Source organism: Solanum dulcamara, chromosome 12, assembly GCF_947179165.1.
Source record: "Solanum dulcamara chromosome 12, daSolDulc1.2, whole genome shotgun sequence".
Classification (NCBI taxonomy): Eukaryota; Viridiplantae; Streptophyta; class Magnoliopsida; order Solanales; family Solanaceae; genus Solanum; species Solanum dulcamara.
Genome location: NC_077248.1, coordinates 1,575,162 through 1,595,065, shown reverse-complemented (window position 1 = coordinate 1,595,065; position 19,904 = coordinate 1,575,162). Strand labels below are relative to the sequence as shown.

The following is a 19,904-nucleotide window of genomic DNA, read 5'->3' as shown; positions in this document are numbered from 1 at the left end:
GTAAAAAATAAAAATAAAAAGCCAATGAGATGAAAGATGATTAGACCATGTCCACCCTTTTAAGTGCTACTTGTTAGTTGCAACAAATCATATGACAAATTCTTTGAAAAAGTATCATGTTGATACTGGTCGTGAGGATAAGTAGTTGTCTCATTATATAGTTTTGGATGATCTCATCTCATAGATTAGGGGTTTTAAAATTGTTAGTCAATCGGCTAAAAGATTAATATTTACCTATCTATAACCATAATAGTTTAATTTGTCGCAGTCCATTTTATAATAGGAAACTTACATAAATCCATTAGTTTACTAGCTAATTACTTAAATACACTCTAGTTTGTAATATTTCGTATCTTACCATATGTTTGTGCGTCCAGATACATTCAGATACATTCTAGATACATTGTATCCAAGTGGATTCGTATGTATCCAGGATACATAACAAATCTCTCTCGCATCTCTCTCATCTCATTCACCACTCTCACATGTATCTAGTATCTCAGATAAATGCTAATCAAGCCAGATACATGTATCTAGTGTGATTCACATGTATTTGAGATATATACCAATCTCGCTCGCCTCCCTCCTCAATCCCGTTCGCCTCTGTTCTTATTTTAGTGTATCTAATAGCAAAAATACATGTATATGGTAGGAAATTCTTAATTAGTAGTAAGATACGTAATATTTTAAAAATATAAATAATTATAATTATAATAAATATGATAGCGAAATATGAGTAATTATGCAATTTTTCCTTGATAATGGGAAAGTTACATAAAACCACTATAATATCCACATCATTTTATGGATACGTTGGACTTTAGCGGTCTAACATTCGCTATCATAAAACCACTATTTAATTAGACATTTGGTTCCTTATGTATAGTATATCCTTACTAGCTTGTAGATAATTATTCTCTACACTCTCCCAAATTTATTTGACCGAAGTGTAGCCAATGACAAGAAATATTAACTCTTTAGTCATAATTCTAATTACCCAACTTTTTATCAAGACGTCTTTTTCTTTCCTAACCTATAAATTTATAAGGGTTGATGGAAATATTTTTTCCCAAGAGACAAGTCTGTGAAAACAAATCACCAATTAAATTGGAATACATGTGATTCTTCCTATTTCATTTTTAATTTTTGTATGCATAAGAAATTTCTCTCTAACTCTTTGGGAATCAAATGTAAATTTAGCTAAAGATATCAATATCATGGAAGTACAAAACGATATGTCACTGAAATCAGTAGGACAAATGATTTTCCTTCTTGTACTTAATTCATTTATTCTAGTAAACCATAGGATGATCAGTTACAATGAGAACTTTGATCACATTATCATATGATTTCAAAATTGTATAGGCCGATACTTCTCCCGAGGAAGGTAACATATTTCCCTTAATCGGCAAGCTGGTTCGAACATCATAATTATAAAAAAAATTATTTAGCACTTTTAATATAATTAAATTAAATATGTATATCAAAACTAATAGTAATGGATATATGATATAACTTACAATCAATGGATCCCAATACATTCGATATATATATATTAAAGCATATAGATAATCTGACTCTTATATAACATTTGCATTATACAATAAAGTTTGCACATTACATTTTGTGCTCCAACGTACGTAACAAATACATTCTATTTTTTCTACTACATCAAAATTTACATATTTATTGGATATAAGCAACTATATAACAGTAATATCATCAATTGTTCCTCCTTTATGTCGTCCCTTAGATGCTCTTGCATATGGCGTATCTGCAAATCTATCAAAAGAGTTATACAATGCAACGTTTCCAATTTGACAAGCCAACTCCTCTGCCTTCAACTTCTCGTGGATCGCTCTTCGGACAATTTCCTCAATCTCACTTTCATATATATTATTAAGCATCCCGTCCGTTCCAACCATCAAAATATCATCTTTCTCTACGTTTAGTTCCATCTCCTGAGCAACGCTAGGATTATCGGCATTGCAGTTTCCCAATTGATATGGACATCCAAATCCTCGTTGTTGTATCGGCAACTTGTATATAATTTTTTCCTTTCGGATTAGGAAAAATCCACTATCGCCAACATTAGCATCAATTATAGTACTTTTCTCCGAGTTAAGAGTTATAATACGAGACATAGACGATCCTTCTGAATTTGTGTTTTTGTAAGCTTCTTCAAGAACCCTTTTAAGGTTACCTTTCATCGGTTCATTATCCATAGCGATAAGTGAATTTCTCATAAGCTCTCTTGCGTATATTTCAGTGTCAATCCCCTTTTTAGCCCAACCACCAACGCCATCAGCGATACCAATAGTTTGGTATAATTCATGTATGAAGTGTGCATGCATCTTCACCTAGCGGCTTTTTTGGATTGCCTTTGGGTAAGTATAAAGATCCAGCCACCATTTTTAGACATGGTAATTTGTTACTACTATTAAATTCGAGTACTCTCTTTTCGACGTTGAAAAATTCATCATCCACTACTTTCTTGAATGAATGAACATCATCGTGACTAAATTTGAGTCTCTTGTTGCTGTTATTTTCCAGATGATCATTAACTTGATAAGAAGAAAAGTCGAAATACCTCTTGTAGCGTGGCAGGTTGAAAAATTCATCGAAATTGTTGGAAGAATATTGATCATGACCTAATGATGATATGCATGCAGCCATTGTGTGTTGATTGAAAAACTTAAAACTTTGGGAAGTAAAAAATTATGTGATGAAAGTGAAGGGTTACTAATATATATATACACACTTGCATTACGTTGCAATCCTATTTAGTATAGGTTATGGAAAACAACTTTTTGTAACTTTTTAAAATGGAACATTTAGAAAGTAGAGTTTAGTAAATAATCCTACTTAATAGGTTTGGGCAACAAAGTTTGGAAACTATGAAAAACAACTAGAAGTAAGTAATCCTCCTGCGTAAGGGAGTGAAAAGAAAGTGAAAATTTTAATCCAACTTCACTTTGCTTGAAAACTAATATTAGCTCATGGAAACTTTTCCTATGCACGGATAAATAAATTTTCCAACTACAAATCTATAATAAAACTAGATACAGGACTCAGTTCCTTGCCCGCACGTACCCAATATTGTTATCTTTTTTGTTTCAATTTATGTGACAGAGATAGAATTTGGAGAGACGATTAAATTTTTTTTATATGATTTTATATATTTTAAGTTGTTTATTATTGAGATTTATAATACTTTTTACGTGATTTTCAAATAACATATTGTACTCTCGTTGTCCCAATTTATGACACTCATAGAATTTTGAGAGTTAGCAAAAAATTTTAAATCTTTTTAAAATTTGAAGTTGCTAATTAATTGTGATTGATAATATTTAATTTTTACGTAATTTTCAAATATATAACAGATTAAAACGAATACAAGAGAAGTAAATTAAATCGGAGAAAGTATAAAAAAAAATCAAAAATATCCTCGGCTAAAAACATGCATGTCAACGGACAAGAAAAAATAAAACAAGTAGATTAAAACGGAGAAAGTAGAAGATTTCCACTTGTATCCTTTGCCATCAGTTACATTCTTGAGCTTCAAACAGACCAGGAAAGGCACAAGAAGTAGTCACAAAACTCCATATAACAACATGAGATGAAGTCAAGTAGTTCAAACATCTATAATAATTTCAAATTAATCTATAATAATAACTAGGTTCACAATAAAAAAAAATGGCATAATACATAAATGTACCCTTTAATTTGGCTTCAGCTGACAAATATGCCCTCCAACTTTGAATGCGAACAAGTAGACACTTAAATTTGTATAAAATTGAACAAATAGACACACGCGTTCTCTGTGACATAATACACATAAGATGTCATATAGGAGACAAAATTGCTATTTAGGACGCCACATGGACGGATGTGTCTATTTATTTAATTTTATACAAGTTTAAGTGTCTACTTGTTAGAAGGCAGAGATGTCAGTTGAGGTTAAGTTAAATGTCATGTTTATAAATTATGCCATAAAAAATACTGAATTTTTGTGAATCAATATGTGTAAGCTAATGATAGATGGAAAGTAATAGGTATCCAGTGAAATTAATCGAGGCGCGTGCAAGCTGAGGTAGGGTGAAGGGTGGTATGAGTAGAAGTGGGGTCAAGGTGGGTGGGACACCAAATAAAAGGAGTTTGATTGATGTGATGATAATTGCATGGATGTAGTATGATCCGAATAAAAAGAAAATAGTGAAACAAACATGAATACTCAACAAACATTACAAGGGGAGAATTGTTGTCTCATTCTTTCTCCATCATCTATCATTCTCTATAAATTTACATGTACATTAATGTATTGTATTGTGTCATCATAATCTTGATGAATGAAATCTTATGAAAGAATTTCAGAAATTGGAAAGAGGAAGAAAATTCATCACAAGGGGCCGGGAGGTGCGTTCATCAATTCTGTTTGATGATTCTCCGATCTCTTAGTTTCTCCATTTTAGTTGTCTTCTTCTTTCTATACTCGAACATTTAGGGTGATACGAATGAAAAATATGTGATTTTCTAATTTATATTCTTATGTATGGTACCTTAAAAGTATTTGTATATAATCTAGATTTGAAGGACGGGTAACAATGTTGTGGCTGATGGTTATTTATGAATGACATTAGACTAGAAATTGCTACATAGGGCTATATATACTTGGTTTCAAGGTAATTAAATGATGCAAGTGAGCTACTTTTGTTCAGCATGAACAAAATAATGCAAAAGCAAAAACAACAAACGAGAAATGTTAGCTCAAATCCAATGGACGAGACAAGTTTCCATGTTCATCATCATCAGGAAAAGAAGCAATAGTTCACTTATAAACTATACGAAGATCATAAATCACATGCTTCGTTATGTTATGACAGATGTGTACGAATATGTCACACTTTCTCATGCTTCTCTGCAGTTGCTTATTCTCATAAGTTTGAGCTGAAGTTTGGAGCTTCAACATGTCTATCTCTGTGAAAGATTTGGAACCTGCATTTCAGGGTACAGGACAGAAACCGTATCCTTGCTTCCCAGTATTCCATTACTTTGATATTTCATCACTTCATGCTCAAATGAAGGGAAGCTCAAAAGAGCATATATCAGTAATTGTCATTCTGTTACTGTGTTTTTCTCTCCATGTTATTATGTTAATTGTTTCTACGGTGGTGAAATTTCATAAAATGTTAACTCAACTCTCTTTAGAGGGACTGAAATTTGGAGAATCGAGAATTTCCAACCAGTTCCTGTGCCAAAATCTGAACATGGTAAATTCTACTCGGGTGATTCGTACATCGTCTTGCAGGTACATATTAATTTTTAAAGTTTTTCTTCTATTTCCTAGAAAAAAAAAGTTCAAATGTTTTGAAAATGATTCTGTTTTTATCTTATCGCAGACAACTTCTGGAAGAGGAGGTGCTTATTGGCATGATGTACATTTCTGGCTTGGAAAGGATACTAGTCAGGTACGAATCGTTTAGTAGTCTTAGCAGTAGATCAATCATATTGTTCCCTTTTTTTCATTTTCTACAAGTTTGGATACTATGCTAGGATGAAGCAGGAACTGCAGCTATCAAAACAGTTGAGCTTGATGCAATTCTCGGAGGGCGAGCAGTACAGCATAGGGAAATCCAAGGTCATGAATCGGACAAATTCTTGTCGTACTTTAAGCCATGCATCATACCATTAGAAGGAGGTGTTGTATCTGGATTCAAGAAACCGGAGGAGGAAGTATTTGTAACGAGGTTGTATGTCTGCAAGGGTAAACGAGTTGTCAGGATGAAGCAGGTACAGAAGCAAAAAAAAAAGCACTTACTACATTTGGAAATATATGTATCTTCTTCAGCTGTGATTGAAGATAATATTGAGCTTAGATTTTTGTCAGGTCCCTTTTGCTCGATCATCGTTAAATCATGATGACGTGTTCATTCTAGACACTGAAGACAAAATATATCAGTTTAATGGTGCAAATTCCAATATCCAGGAGAGGGCCAAAGCATTAGAAGTTACTCAGTTATTGAAGGAAAAGTATCATGACGGGGTGTGTGATGTTGCGATTATTGGTAAGTCGAAGTCCCAGAGTAAAATACAAGAATTGTGCAATTCATCTAATGCTTTGGATACAGAATTGTTATGAATCTACTATGTGATGTGCGATATTTATTGAATTAACTCACTCTTTTGATGCCTCCCCTAGAATTTTATAACTCCTTCTCTATTGCATATCTCAGATGATGGAAATTTACAAGCTGAGTCAGATTCTGGATCGTTTTGGGTTCTCTTTGGTGGCTTTGCTCCAATTAGCAAAAAGGTTGCTACCAATGATGATATCATTCCTGAGAGAACTACTGCTAAACTTTATAGGTAATGTTGAATCCTTTTAACTTTTTTATTGTCCTGAAGTTAGTAAAACAGTTATTATGATACTCTATATCAAAGTTTTCTTGACATCCTTGAGAGATTATGTATTGCTGGACGTAGCTTCTTTCAACGCACAGCCCTCGGGGTTGCTACTTGTAACTGAATTTTGTATGCCAACCTACTGCTGTTGTTGGTGAGAAAGTTGAATTATTTCCTCTTTTGCAGCATTACTGATGGCCAGATCAATTCTTTGGATGGTGAACTTACAAAATCCATCTTAGAAAATGATAAATGCTATATTTTGGATTGCGGTTCCGAGGTTTACACTTGGGTAGGCCGTCATACTCAACTGGAGGAGAGGAAAAGTACCATTCAAGCAGCAGAGGTAGAATGTTAGCTGTTCATCCGTGTTCTTGTGTGGTATAATTTCTTATATCTGAATGACTTAATATTTTCCAGGAATATCTTGCCAATCAAAATAGACCTAAGTCAACGCGTATAACCCAGCTTATTCAAGGCTATGAGACACATTCATTTAAGTACAATTTTGACTCTTGGCCATCAGGATCAACACCTGCCCCTGAGGACGGACGAGGAAAAGTAGCAGGTAGATTTATTACGCGAGTTTGAAGAATTTGTGTGTTGCTGGTTTGAATTAGTTTTAACTTTGTCCATGTTGAATCCTTTCAGCTTTGTTGAAGCAACAAGGTGCTGCTGTCAAAGCTGCTAGCAAAAGTACTTCTGTCAATGAGGAAGTCCCACCTTTGCTTGAAGAAGGTGGAAAGATAGAGGTCTGATCATCAGAATGTTTTCCATGACATAATAATTTCTCTGCTGATTTGGCCAGCTCTTTCTTCACTGAAAATGTAAAATTTGTCAGGTTTGGCGTATCGATGGAAGTACAAAGACTCTGATACCCAAAGAAGACATTGGTAAATTCTACAGTGGAGATTGCTACATAGTTCTTTACTCATACCATTCTCATGAAAAGAAAGAAGATTATTACTTATGCTGGTGGATTGGAAAGGATAGCATCGAGGTACGGATGTCCTTGCATATAAGGGTCCAATATGTCTTTATAGAATTTTCTGTCATTGCATTGAAAGCGCGTGACAAGGAATTCATGAATTGAATCATTGCTATGGATTCAGGAGGATCAAGAGATGGCTGCACAATTGGCCAGCACAATGTGCAATTCACTTAAAGGGAGACCTGTGCTGGTATTACTTCTTTCTCTTACTGTTTTTCAGTCAAAAACTCAAAATGAGGTTTAATTGTGACATTTACATTATCCAGGCTCGGGTATATCAAGGGAAAGAACCACCACAATTTGTTGCAATATTCCAGCCCATGCTGATCCTTAAGGTATCTCTCCATATATCATGATAGAGGCTATTGGTGTCGTTTTAACGTAAAGAATAACCATGACAAGTTTCTTTCCTATTTTCAGGGTGGATTAAGCTCTGGCTATAAAAATTATATTGAAGAAAATGGCTTGAATGACGAAACCTATGCTTCTGATACTGTTGCCCTTTTCAGGATATCTGGAACTTCTGGTCATAACAACAACGCAGTTCAAGTAGATGTTGTATGCTTATCAACCCTTTAAGTTTTCCCCTAATTTTGCTGCAACAGTTATGTTATGAGACCTTTCTTGTTGTCACTTGAACATGTTCTCAAACTATGTCTAGATAGATAGGTAGCTTCCGTTCAATGTTGATAGAATCTTTCTTGCTCAACAAATACCTGTTTTGGATAGAGTCTCCATGTCTCAGAAAGTTATTCTTATGGATTACGTAAATATCTGTCCAGGGAGGTAATTTAGGATTCTTTGCAATATAGTTTGAAGCTGTCTAAATGACAGTCTAGTAGAAAATGAAAATGCCACACCTTTCATTGAAAAGTTATGTTAACTTTGTACTTATGTATAGTTTCCAGGACTCCGTACTGTCACGCTAAAGTCTAAATTGCTGTTGTCATTATGTCCAAAGCTACTATTAACCTTGTTGTAAACTTTGCCAAAATAAAACTTTACAACCTCGATTTCTAATTTTTACTCCCGGTTTCTGAACTCTGACAGGTGGCAACTTCACTGAACACTTACGAGTGTTTTCTTCTGCAATCTAGCTCTTCAGTATTCATTTGGCATGGAAAGCAAAGTACCCATGAGCAACAGCAGTTAGCAGCAAAGGTTGTGGAATTCTTGAAGGTGAGCCTTTTCTCGAAGTAGAAAAAAGGCGTTCTTTGTAATGCTGCAAGATGGTCCTAATATGTACTTTAGAGAAAGCCGCGGAAACTTGAAAGCATGGTCAGATGCATTCAGATTTCTGTCAAAAAACTTGTCCATGTATCATTAAAAGATATTGTTTTTATGCTGCATTAGATTAATTTTGTTTGGTTTGTCTTATTCACGAACTTAGCCCGGAGTGACCGTTAAACACACTAAGGAAGGAACAGAAAGCTCAGCTTTCTGGCTGGGTCTTGGAGAAAAACAAGATTATACCAGCAATATATTAGCTCCTGAAGCCACAAGGGAACCTCACTTGTTTTCTTATTCTGTTAATAGAGGTGCATCCCTCATCCTTTAATATTTTTCGCGAATGAGGTAATTTTTCTCTTCTAACTGTTTTTCTCGAATGATTTCATGCTAACTTGTGGATGTCCAGGAAAATTCGAGGTAATATCCTAGAGAATTCAGTTAAAACCTATAAATATCTGTTTGTGTATGAAACAGGTTAATAATTTTCTATTCAAATAACAGATTGAAGAAATCTACAACTTTTCTCAAGATGATTTGTTGACTGAGGACGTCATGGTTCTCAACACACATGCTGAAGTTTTTGTTTGGGTTGGTCAATCAGCAGACTCCAAAGAAAAGCAAACTGCTTTTGAAATTGGACAGGTAATACTAACTAGCGTCATATGTAACTCATATCTTGAAAGTACTTGTCCATTTTCATTTTTGCTCGAATAATCGAAGAAGTTGATCACAGAAATATGTAGAATTGGCTGCATCTTTGGAAGGGTTATCATCTGATGTTCCATTGTATAAAGTCACAGAAGGAAATGAGCCATGCTTCTTTACAACATTTTTCTCATGGGATCCTGTAAAAGCTACCGTAAGTGACTAAAGCGCTCTCTCTCTCTTTATGAGATGTTCTGGTTTGAATTTGGTGTGAAACTTGAAGATAAGATGTAGAGTGACTACAAAATTTGCATTTGTCAACCTTTTTTCAAAAATCTGGGATGTATGCAAGAGCTAATAAAAATTACAAAACACAAGAGACATATCGAAACAATAATAAGTGAAACTCATTAGTCATTTCAGCAACTTTTTCATAAAGTTGAGATTGACAAAGGTGACACCTGAAAGTTCATAAGTTATGACTTAAATTGTTTATGATGCTACAATATGAGAAATATGATGTCTCGTATCACAACCTCATGGATATAGTAATGGAAAATAGGCAGAAACTTACAGTAGATTGGTTTATGATATAACAATCTTCACTCTGACTTACCTGTTTAATCAGGCACACGGAAACTCATTCCAAAAGAAGGTTATGATACTCTTTGGGTTTGGTCATGCTTCCGAGGTAATTGATCTTTCTTTTTTGCATTACTATAATCTCATCTAAGTTGTATGAATAACACAATGTGCAAGAATGATGCATTGTTTTCCATGTCATGTATTAATTTCTTGACAGTTGCTTTTCATTTCATAATACAAGACTTCACTAGGTATTCAAGAAGTTTCCTTAGATGAGCTAATAGACCTTCTACTCTATATTTCAGAATCATAGAACAAATCAAGATGGACCAACGCAAAGAGCGTCAGCCTTAGCTGCTTTAAACTCTGCATTTAGTTCATCATCTACTGCAAAAGCTAGTTCTTTTCCAAAGCATAGAGGAGCAAATCAAAGTTCACAAAGAGCAGCTGCAGTAGCTGCATTGTCTACTGTTCTTACAGAGGAAATGAAGCAGTCAAATTCGCGCGGATCTTCTCTCCAATCAAGTAGAAGTCCATCAGCTAGCCCCACTGGTACAAAAAAATTCTGGCTTTTTATGCTACTTCTCCTCCTTTTTCCAGTTTTGCCTTGCGAACTCTTATGATTATCAAGAAATCTCGTGTTTTTGCAACAAATTTTTAAGTGATGGAAAATAAACGGTCAACATGAATAAAATATGATAAAACAGAATTTTTATTTGATGAATATTCGTGAGTATAATGTTGTTCCTTAATTCTTCTCTTTGAATTTTATCCGTGATTTGAGGGTTGTTAGTAGCGTATTTCTCGAATGTAGGATGATTTAGACCTCCTTGCGATGTATTTGATCGCTAGCAACGTCGGACGGTGGCTTTGACGAAAGCTGTATTTTGATGGCTTGATCTCTTTATGAATATCTCAAGAGTTTATGAGATTTCGAGATGTCTCTTCAAGGAAAATGTTACCCTTTATATAGGTATGAGTTATGGTTGAGGGTAGAGTAGCATCCAAGAATCCTAACAGAGATTGGACTCGTCTTGTAGAGTCCCCACAAAATCTCCAAGCCAATCTCGAAACAAAAAGGAAAACTTATTGCAACTACGAATGTGAACACATGCTTTCTCATTAGACTAAGATAATGGGGTGAAGGCACAGTGTCATTACACGATGGGCAAGGTGTGGAGCTATAATTTCTCGATGTCTACAATGTGTCTGTGTCTGTATCTGTCTGTCTGTCTATGAATGTAACATGTAAATGATTACTTAAATTGAATATTATTGCAAGCATTTGAAGTGAATCAACATAGTTTCAACTTGGCACTGATAGCTTCTACCTGACACATTTTGATGTTTTTTCAGCTAGAACAAAGCATGCTCGATTTAAGGAATCCGAAGAACGTTCAGAACTTCAGGAGAGCAAGGTAGTTGAGCACGCAGCAGAGACTAATGAAGAGGACACGGAGCTAAAACCACCAGACGAGGTATTCAGTTATGAGCAGCTGAAGGCTAAGTCGGAAAATCCTGCTACTGGCATTGATACTAAACGGAGAGAGGTTTGTAGCTCGAGTATCGTTTCATTCTGATGAAAGTATATTCTTTTTTTTTCCTCATCTCCAATGATAAACTCTTTTCAGGCTTATCTTTCGGACAAGGAATTTGAATCTGTACTGGGAATGACTAAAGAAGCATTTTACAAGGTTCCTAAATGGAAGCAAGACGTGCACAAAAGGAAAGTCGATCTCTTTTAGTACCCGAACTAGAAATCAGACTCTCTGTTTGTCCCAAAATCTTGCAATACAGCATTTTGTTGACATGATTTTTCGCCTGGATTGAGGTACATGATGCCTGGATTTACATGTAGTTTTGCTTTCATGATCCTAGTGCAAAGAAGGATCATCTTTCAAGCACTCCTCTTTTGCTTATTTGTCACGATTCTGGACGCGGATATAGGGTGATCATCAGTTACTGGTTTAACTGGATACATTGCTTTTCAACTCGAACCATGTATGCATATGCAAAAAGATTTAGAATATATACATATAATAAGATCAGACTCATTCTGAATGAAGTGTCTAGACTATTTCTTTAGATTCCTATCATTTGTTTGTTAACCAAAGGGTGTATACATTCATTATATTTATTGTAACTGAGTTGATAATTGAAAGATTTTGCAAGTTAATTGAGCATTTGGCCCTAATGTATCAAATTAATTGATGACACTTGCAGATGTAGTATTTTCCGTTTTAACGTTCATGAGATGATTTATACTCATACAAATGTCTACAATTTATTTTATAATACTAGTTTCAAAAGTTTTCTTTCTTTTTTAACCTTATTCCCAATCAAATATGGTGACATAAATTGAAAGAAGAAGTAGTTGACTTGAAATCCAAAAGGAGTGCCTTAAAATTTTAAAAGGGTAAAAAGAGAGCATGAATTTAAAATTTAAAGATGTGATATATATATTGTTTGCGTATAAAAGGGTTATTCTTTTGTGCATCTCAATTTCTAAGTGTTGAACTATCCTTATGTATTGTAATTTGTATCAATCAATATTAATAGTAGTATATTAATATTTTTTTTAAAAAAACTTACAATCATACAATGGAGTGTGTGCGGGGGGAGGATTCAGATTTTGAATTCTAGATTATATATATATATATATATATATATATATATATATATATATATATGAAATCAATTTACATTTTGATTATAGTATTATTATGTTTTAATTATTATTCAAAATAATTTATCATGTCTTTTATAATATTTTTTCTTGGCTTTCCCGTTATTTTTTTCATCATACTGCTTCAAATCATTTTCGGTTGAGCCGATGATTTATTGGAAACAATATCTCTTTCTCTAAGGTATGAATAAAATCCGCATATTCTACTCTCCTTAGATCCACTTTGTGGAATTACACTGATTATATTATTTTATAATACTGCTTCAAATTATTTTTTCTTGAATCAGGAAAATAACTTCTCTATTTTTAAGCTGTTATAAAATATGCGTATATTCTATTTCTTTAAATTTTAGTTTGTGGAATTTTATTCAATATGATATTGTTGTATTAATGTTATTCTTAAATGTCAAACAACACTTGTATATATGCTTGCTTGGCTGGCTGGGAAAAAAGCTGGCAAAAGAAGTTGCACTTAATTATATATCAAGAAATGAAGTGCAAAAGAATGAAATGATCATGTTACTTTCCTCTCTCTCATATGTCTCTCCTGCTTTTATGGAGTTTGTCAAAAAGGTTGAAACACGCGGTGGAAATTTGGTAAATTATCACATGATGGTTCCAATTAAATACCGCGTTTGTTTTGATTTATTTGTTTGATTTTAATTTGATATATTGAATATATACAAAATGTTTTTTGATTTAATATTTTAAATATATCAGGTGAAAATTAAAATTTAAACATTATCCAAAAAAGAGTGATTTTTTTAAAATTAAATAAAAAAATTAGACAAATGAATTAAAACGAAGACGAATAGTAGTTAGTGTTCCTGTTTTTGCTCGTGTAATTTTCCTTGGACCGTCACACAGTTGTCACATGATAAAAATCTTTGAAGTGATACTTCTTTTGGTTGACTTTGCTACTGATCATTGCTAAATCATAAATTGATATAACAACCTTATTGGCTGTCACCTTTAAGAATGACACCTTATTGATTTTTTATATGAAAATTTGCTCATGATTTATTATTTTGTGAATGTATATCTTAGGATGACATAGGTTCTATAAGATTTTTTCTTTTTTCATCAAATCAAATTACATGCTTTATAGATACTAGGAGTTATATGTATCAATCCACGCAGTATCATAGTTGGATGCATTAAATTTTTTGCTTGAGAAGTATGATCAGAATGAAACTTAAAGAAATTGTCAAGGGTTCGAACGTTGCTGAGATTCATCCATTTAGCAATACCTTAAGATGACATAGGCTCTATAAGGTTCTTTCGTTTTGTATCAAATCAAATTACGTGCTTCATCGATACTAGGAGTTATATGTTTCATCGATACTAGGAGTTATATGTATCAATCCACACAATGTCATAGTTAATGCATTAAGTTTTTCGCTTGAAAAGTACGATCACAAGAATAAAACTTAAAGATATTGTCGAGGTTCAAACTTTGATGAGATTTATCCATTTAGTACTATCTTAAGATGACATAGGCTCCATTAGGTTCTTTCGTTTTGCATCAAATCAAACTACATATTTCATCGATTACACAAAAATCCATATTATAGGATTCACTATTACATTATTATTATTAACATAACAATCAATCACTATTCTTTATCAACTAACAATTCCTTTAATTATCATTTTTGCTACATAAAAAAACAGAATGCAATATCCATCTCATCAACAAGAAAATTTCAGAACACAATTGAACAAATTCTGTTATGAACAAATACTACAAAGTACTATAAAAATGTCTAAACATAGAATTAAACATAATCCTATAATTAACCCTTTTTTCCTAATTAATTTAGACACTAATTAACAATCACTATAAACTGTTGAATCCAAAGGGAATGAACACAAATACTTCTTAAAAACAGAAATAATATCCACATTACTATTTCCACGCCTAATTATTGAAAATTTTGATATTAATAAAGAAACTGTTTTTTTATCCAGCTCAGTGAGTGAACTCAGTTCAACAATTGACTCGCCCGAAATTAATTCCACATTCTTCATTATAAACTCATTTCCAACGAGTTGATTGAACAGAGTTGACTCAGTAACCGAGTTCTTCTTCTTGTGCTGCATCGATTCTCGAACGATTTCGATTAACATTGCATTTGATAATCTTCTAATTCCTCTTAGTCCACCTATGATAATTTCTGGGTTTGCTTGTTTTTTGTGATTTTTTTGGAAGTTTTTTCTTCGAAAAACGAGAACTGAGTCATGACTCAGATTCTTTACTCGACTCGGTGAGTCACCGAGTACTAACATTTCCTTCACATCTACTAACATTATATGCTTGAAATTTCGTCTGATTCGACCAAATAGCATTGGATAACAAGCCCATCTTCTTAAATTCATTGAAACATGATCCATAAACCCGGATAATGAATTTTCCGGGTCAAGTTCATCGGCGTAAAACCCAACAACCGAGCCATAACTAAACCGAGTTGACTCAGTTTTGTTGTCGTCTTCTTCTCTGAAATTGCTCTGTTTTTTGCGACCCCAGATGGGTTCTTCACTTCTATTCGCTTTATTACTTGAAATCAAGAAATGGGTCGGGTCGATATTGGAAGAATTGTCCTTGTAGCCATGGATGAGTTTCAAGAACGAGGTGTTTTCTTCAACAATGGTGTTTTCAAAAGGAATGGACTTTATCGGAAATATGAACAAAATGTCGGATTTTGAACTGATTTTGGACCTGTAAATGAGTTTAGTGAACAATTTCAGTTCTTGTAGAGTGACAGATTCAATTACATGAGCGACAATTAAATCACTCATGGACCTTGTTCCTTTTCTGTACAGAGTACCCATTCCTTGCAATGCATGTTGTTGAAATGGTGGGAATTTTGATTTAGAAAGTTGTGTTCTTGGAGATGGTTCACAAGTAGAGATTGTGAAGAGCAGAAAAGTGATGAAGATGAGAAGAACACAAATTGAGATTATAAATTGTGCTTTAGGGAAAAGATGAGTTGAATTTGAGTGTTTAATGGATTTTAATGAAGAAAGATTGGTTTTTTGCTTGTTTTTGGTGATAATGGTGGATTCATCTTCTGGAAATAAAATGAAGAAGAATCCCATTGCTGTAAATCCCATTACTTCTCTCACACATATACACTCAGTGGAGAGCTATGAACCCTCTGTTTTGGCTTCTTTTTTTTTAGCTGTGTTTGTGTATGGGGAAGATGAAGGATTATGAGAGTCCAGAAGAGTCTTTTTTTTTTTTTTATATCGAGGTTCAATTAAATTTAAATATACGAATTATCACTTTTATTTTTGAAAGAGGTGTTTTTAATAGAATTTTTTTTTTCATTCATAAGCTTGAATGTGAGAAAATGAAGGATTTCGAATCACTCCACCATATAATAGGTGTGGTGTATGTTATTATAATTAAAGATCACATCTTTTAAGACCTAAATAAAAAGGACTTTTTAAAGCCTATAGATGTTGTTTTTCTATGATAAACCGAAAGGGAAAAAAAGAAGAAAAAGAAGAGGACTTTTAGGAAAGAAAAGAAGAAAAGGTGTAAAAGGAAGAAAAGCAATTCTCATAATTCAATTAGTTGAATTTTGGAAGTTTCCTTTAATTTTATGATTTTTGAATGTATTTTTAATTAATTATATTTTTCATGAGCATATGATTTGAATAAATAAAAAGTAATCATATGAATTTTTATATCAATACGGGGCTTTAATAATTCTCAATTTACTTTATTAACTATTAAAGTGTGTCCTTTGATGTAAGTGACTTTGGATTCTTGAATTCCTTTTGGTGAAGTTTTTGAAAATCAATTCTGAGAAAAATATATATATTCAAGCAACAAGCAAGATAGAAAAGATGTTGAGCAACTGTTTCATTGAGTTTAATTTATTTTAATTTTTAAAAAAAGGAAAAAAATGAAATAATATTGTCTCTATATCAGAAAACAGGGCAGCGAAAATGATAGCGGTGGGTTGCTTCTGAGCATCGGTGATCTGAAGGGAGAGAATTTTAAAATATACAAACTATGTGTATTAATGTGCAAGATTTTAAAAGTAGTAGGGATATGGACAAACCCATGTATTTGGGCCATAGGATCAACTGGTCCATTATATTTGGGCTTGGTAAGTTTCAATCCTACTGAGTTGAATGTACATGGGCTATTATATATGGGCTTTCTATTACAATAATTGATAAAAATTTGGAAAAATTACTTAACTACACACCCTTTTTTATCATACTTTTTTTTATTATTATTTTACCTATCATTTTAAAAAATATCAAAAATTCTTTCTTTTGATCTCATCATCTCCTTTTTCAGATACATCAATTCAAAATTCCATACCCATGATTTCCTTCCTTTTTTTCACTCCACAAATCTCTCGACAGTTACATCCGTTAATTTATTTTTGAATTTTAAATATTTTTTCTTTTCAATTAATGATTTCAATTTATTCAAGAGGTAGATTTTTTTTCATTACTTCAGTTTTTTTATATTTTTTATTTAGGTTTTTTCATCTTAAAAAATTACTGATACATATGGATGACTTTTTGTGATACATACAGGTTCACATTTTTAATGTATCTAATTATTTTTATTTCTTAAATTAATGTATAATGTTGTCGTTTCAACATTATGATATATTATATTTGAATTGTATTTTCAAGATGGATAGATTTATTATGATACACTACTATTCATGTGCCTTGTTTGAATTGATAAGTATAATATTTCTACTAGATACATTAAATAGGTAATTATTGTCCATAAGATGTTATATTTTAGATGATTACAATACTGGTATTCATTATGTATCAGATATATTTATTATAAATTCAAATTTATGTATCATATCTAGAACTCATATGTATCAGAAAAAGATTGACAAAAAAAAAATTCAATCGATTGTTCTATCAATGTTGTGTCATATACATAACTATAAATATGATACAAACTGATATTGTTATAAAAACATTAGTGTTTATATATCAACAATTATATTTGATAATGTCTACAGATACATAACCTTCTAGTTGAATAAGTTAAGTATGTATCTGCTAGTAAAAAATAACGAAATTTGTAATAGTTATGTATCAAATAAATAACTATGAACATGATACATACTAATTTGTATTTTAATAAATTAAGGTTATGTATCAAAATTAATATTTGAACACAATATATTATGCATGATAAAATATAATGTATCATAATATTGAAACGAAGGTATGATACATTAATTTAAGAAAGAAAAACAACTAGATACATTAAATATCTGAACCTATATGTATCACAAAAAGATGATTGTTTTGTTGAAAGCAAAAAAATGTGATGACGAAATCTTTCTACACATTCTTCTTTACTCTATACCAACTTTAGTAATTTTTTTTCACTTTCAACAATGATGTCATCTGTGGATCTTGACTCAAAGCCCTTATCGGAGGCACCACCAACTTCCGTATTTTAACCAACAATAATTTTATCACTTTTGTATCGTTTATACCTCACCTCACTTTTTCAAATTTCGGAACGTCTCAACAAGATCGAGAGATTCATGTTGTATCAGTACAATTTGTCGACAATTTTGATTCAAAAATTGAGAGTTTTTTTTAAAGAATGGGAAGAAGAATTTGAACTTTGAATTGTACTAGCATGTTTCAATTTGCTAGGGATTGAATCTCGCCAATAAAGTTTTTTCATAATTTATGCTTTCTTTATTTACTTTTTTCCTTTTTAAACGTAACAAAATATTCAATTAACAGATCTTCCATTAATTTTCTTTTTTTACCGCAACAGCATTAAAGGCATCACTATGTATCAGGAAAGATGACTTATGCATCCAAATTTCTCAAAAAATAAGGGATTTTTGTAATTTGAAAATGAATAGGGATAGGATGTAATTTACTCTTAAAACTATGAGATTTATGTAAGTTATACTAAAAATTTCACGAGGTAATCTGTTTTGATATTGATATTTACATGTCCTCGTATTTTTAATTTTTTTGCTTATATACTCACTTTGAATATGTTGTTATAAGGTTAGACTTGACAAAATTAAATTTCAGATATAGACATAGTATCTGAAGTTATATATGACTGAAGACTGAAGTTCAATCATTTTGTACTTCAGTCATATATGATTGAAGTTTAGTCATTTTTGTCTGATTTTAATCATTTATGTCTAAAGTTCATGTATATACAAAGACAGATTCATGATTTTAATTTTATGAATTCAACATTTTAAGATCTTATATATTGCAATTTTAGTAATTGTTTACACATACATTTATATTATGCGTTGAAAGTTATGGGTTCAATTAAATTCGTACTTATAATGGTACATTTGTCGTTGTGCATATATGATTCAAGTTCAATAGAAAATAGGTGAAGTTAAGACAAAAATGACTAAACTTTAGTTATATATATATGACTGAAGTTCAAGTAAAAATGATTGATCATAAAGCAAAGATATATTTGCACTGTCAATGGATAGCATGGTGATTGAGACGCTTCGACAATAAATGAGGTTTGAAAAAATTAAAGATATAGTGTATGCAGTAGCGGAATCAGAAATATTAGTAAAAGAGTTCAAAATATGAAAAAGTAGATTAGTGAACTCGCCGAATGAGATTCGACATCTATTATATATATAAAAAAAATTATTTTAACTATACCTAAATAATATAATTTTTCGCCGAAGAAGATTCAGATGAATCCCGTAACTATAAAGTAGTTCCGCCCCTAAATATATATAATTCTTATTCTATCTTATATAAAGGTACAAAAACTATATACTTTCAAAAGACCATCGACTTCTAGAGACCATTAAATAGAATGTTTTGCATTAGATACCTTCATGACGTTTCAGCCGCCTTGAAATTCTTGGCGCGACTTTATATATAATTATTCAAACTTTTATCTCTCTTTTAACTTTATTTAATGATAAAGTTATATTAACATAATTAGTATTCCCATCTAGAAGCTCACTACAATTCTATGTTAGATTAATTACTACTTAAAAGTAACCATATCTATTATCTATGTCATACTTTCAAACTTAGTTTCTTGTCACCTTCCTTTTTTCTTGTGCACATAATATAAGCTCCCCGTTTTAATACATTAATATTATGGGAAAAGTATTATCAAGTCACTCGAAAAAACTTACAAGCTAAACTACCTTTTCACATATAAAAGTGAAATACTTTGTAATCTAATCTTGACAATAAGATAGATAATTCTTTATTACAATAGATAAAAACTATTGATTATATTTTACATTATCAATGTTTATAATTAAGTTTTCTATATCATATTACAAAGAGATCAATGTGATGACTCTTTATAAGTTTGGAAAAGATGAAAGACTT

General features: G+C 32.0%; 3 protein-coding genes across 3 annotated transcripts; 1 reads left to right on the top strand and 2 right to left on the bottom strand.

The window, feature by feature from the left end:
• Positions 1-1,703: 1,703 nt before the first annotated feature.
• LOC129876787 (probable protein phosphatase 2C 55) lies at positions 1,704-2,354 on the bottom strand. The gene has a single exon (XM_055952282.1). The coding sequence runs from the start codon at positions 2,352-2,354 to the stop codon at positions 1,704-1,706; it is 651 nt and encodes a 216-aa protein (XP_055808257.1).
• Positions 2,355-4,967: 2,613 nt separating this feature from the next.
• Positions 4,968-11,971, top strand: LOC129877036 (villin-3-like). Its single transcript, XM_055952517.1, has 22 exons — positions 4,968-5,023; positions 5,209-5,308; positions 5,400-5,468; positions 5,554-5,790; positions 5,888-6,065; positions 6,234-6,366; positions 6,589-6,748; positions 6,823-6,970; positions 7,054-7,154; positions 7,244-7,402; positions 7,515-7,583; positions 7,660-7,728; positions 7,814-7,951; positions 8,444-8,572; positions 8,784-8,931; positions 9,030-9,040; positions 9,125-9,265; positions 9,357-9,482; positions 9,897-9,959; positions 10,159-10,405; positions 11,210-11,403; positions 11,485-11,971. Exons 1-22 carry the CDS (start codon positions 4,968-4,970, stop codon positions 11,596-11,598), a joined length of 2,790 nt encoding a protein of 929 aa, XP_055808492.1. The 3' UTR covers positions 11,599-11,971.
• Positions 11,972-14,302: 2,331 nt separating this feature from the next.
• On the bottom strand, positions 14,303-15,834 carry LOC129876949 (uncharacterized). Its single transcript, XM_055952427.1, has one exon. The coding sequence runs from the start codon at positions 15,651-15,653 to the stop codon at positions 14,370-14,372; it is 1,284 nt and encodes a 427-aa protein (XP_055808402.1). The 5' UTR covers positions 15,654-15,834; the 3' UTR covers positions 14,303-14,369.
• Between the last annotated feature and the right edge of the window lie 4,070 nt (positions 15,835-19,904).

What these genes read in the sequence shown, in the direction of transcription:
- LOC129876787 (XM_055952282.1), bottom strand. Translation starts at nt 2,354, where the DNA reads ATGCATGCACACTTCATACATGAATTATACCAAACTATTGGTATCGCT.
- LOC129876949 (XM_055952427.1), bottom strand. Translation starts at nt 15,653, where the DNA reads ATGGGATTTACAGCAATGGGATTCTTCTTCATTTTATTTCCAGAAGAT.
- LOC129877036 (XM_055952517.1), top strand. Translation starts at nt 4,968, where the DNA reads ATGTCTATCTCTGTGAAAGATTTGGAACCTGCATTTCAGGGTACAGGA. An exon ending in GTGTGATGTTGCGATTATTG is followed by an intron (nt 6,066 to 6,233) that starts GTAAGTCGAAGT and finishes TGCATATCTCAG; the next exon opens with ATGATGGAAATTTACAAGCT. An exon ending in TTAAAGGGAGACCTGTGCTG is followed by an intron (nt 7,584 to 7,659) that starts GTATTACTTCTT and finishes TACATTATCCAG; the next exon opens with GCTCGGGTATATCAAGGGAA.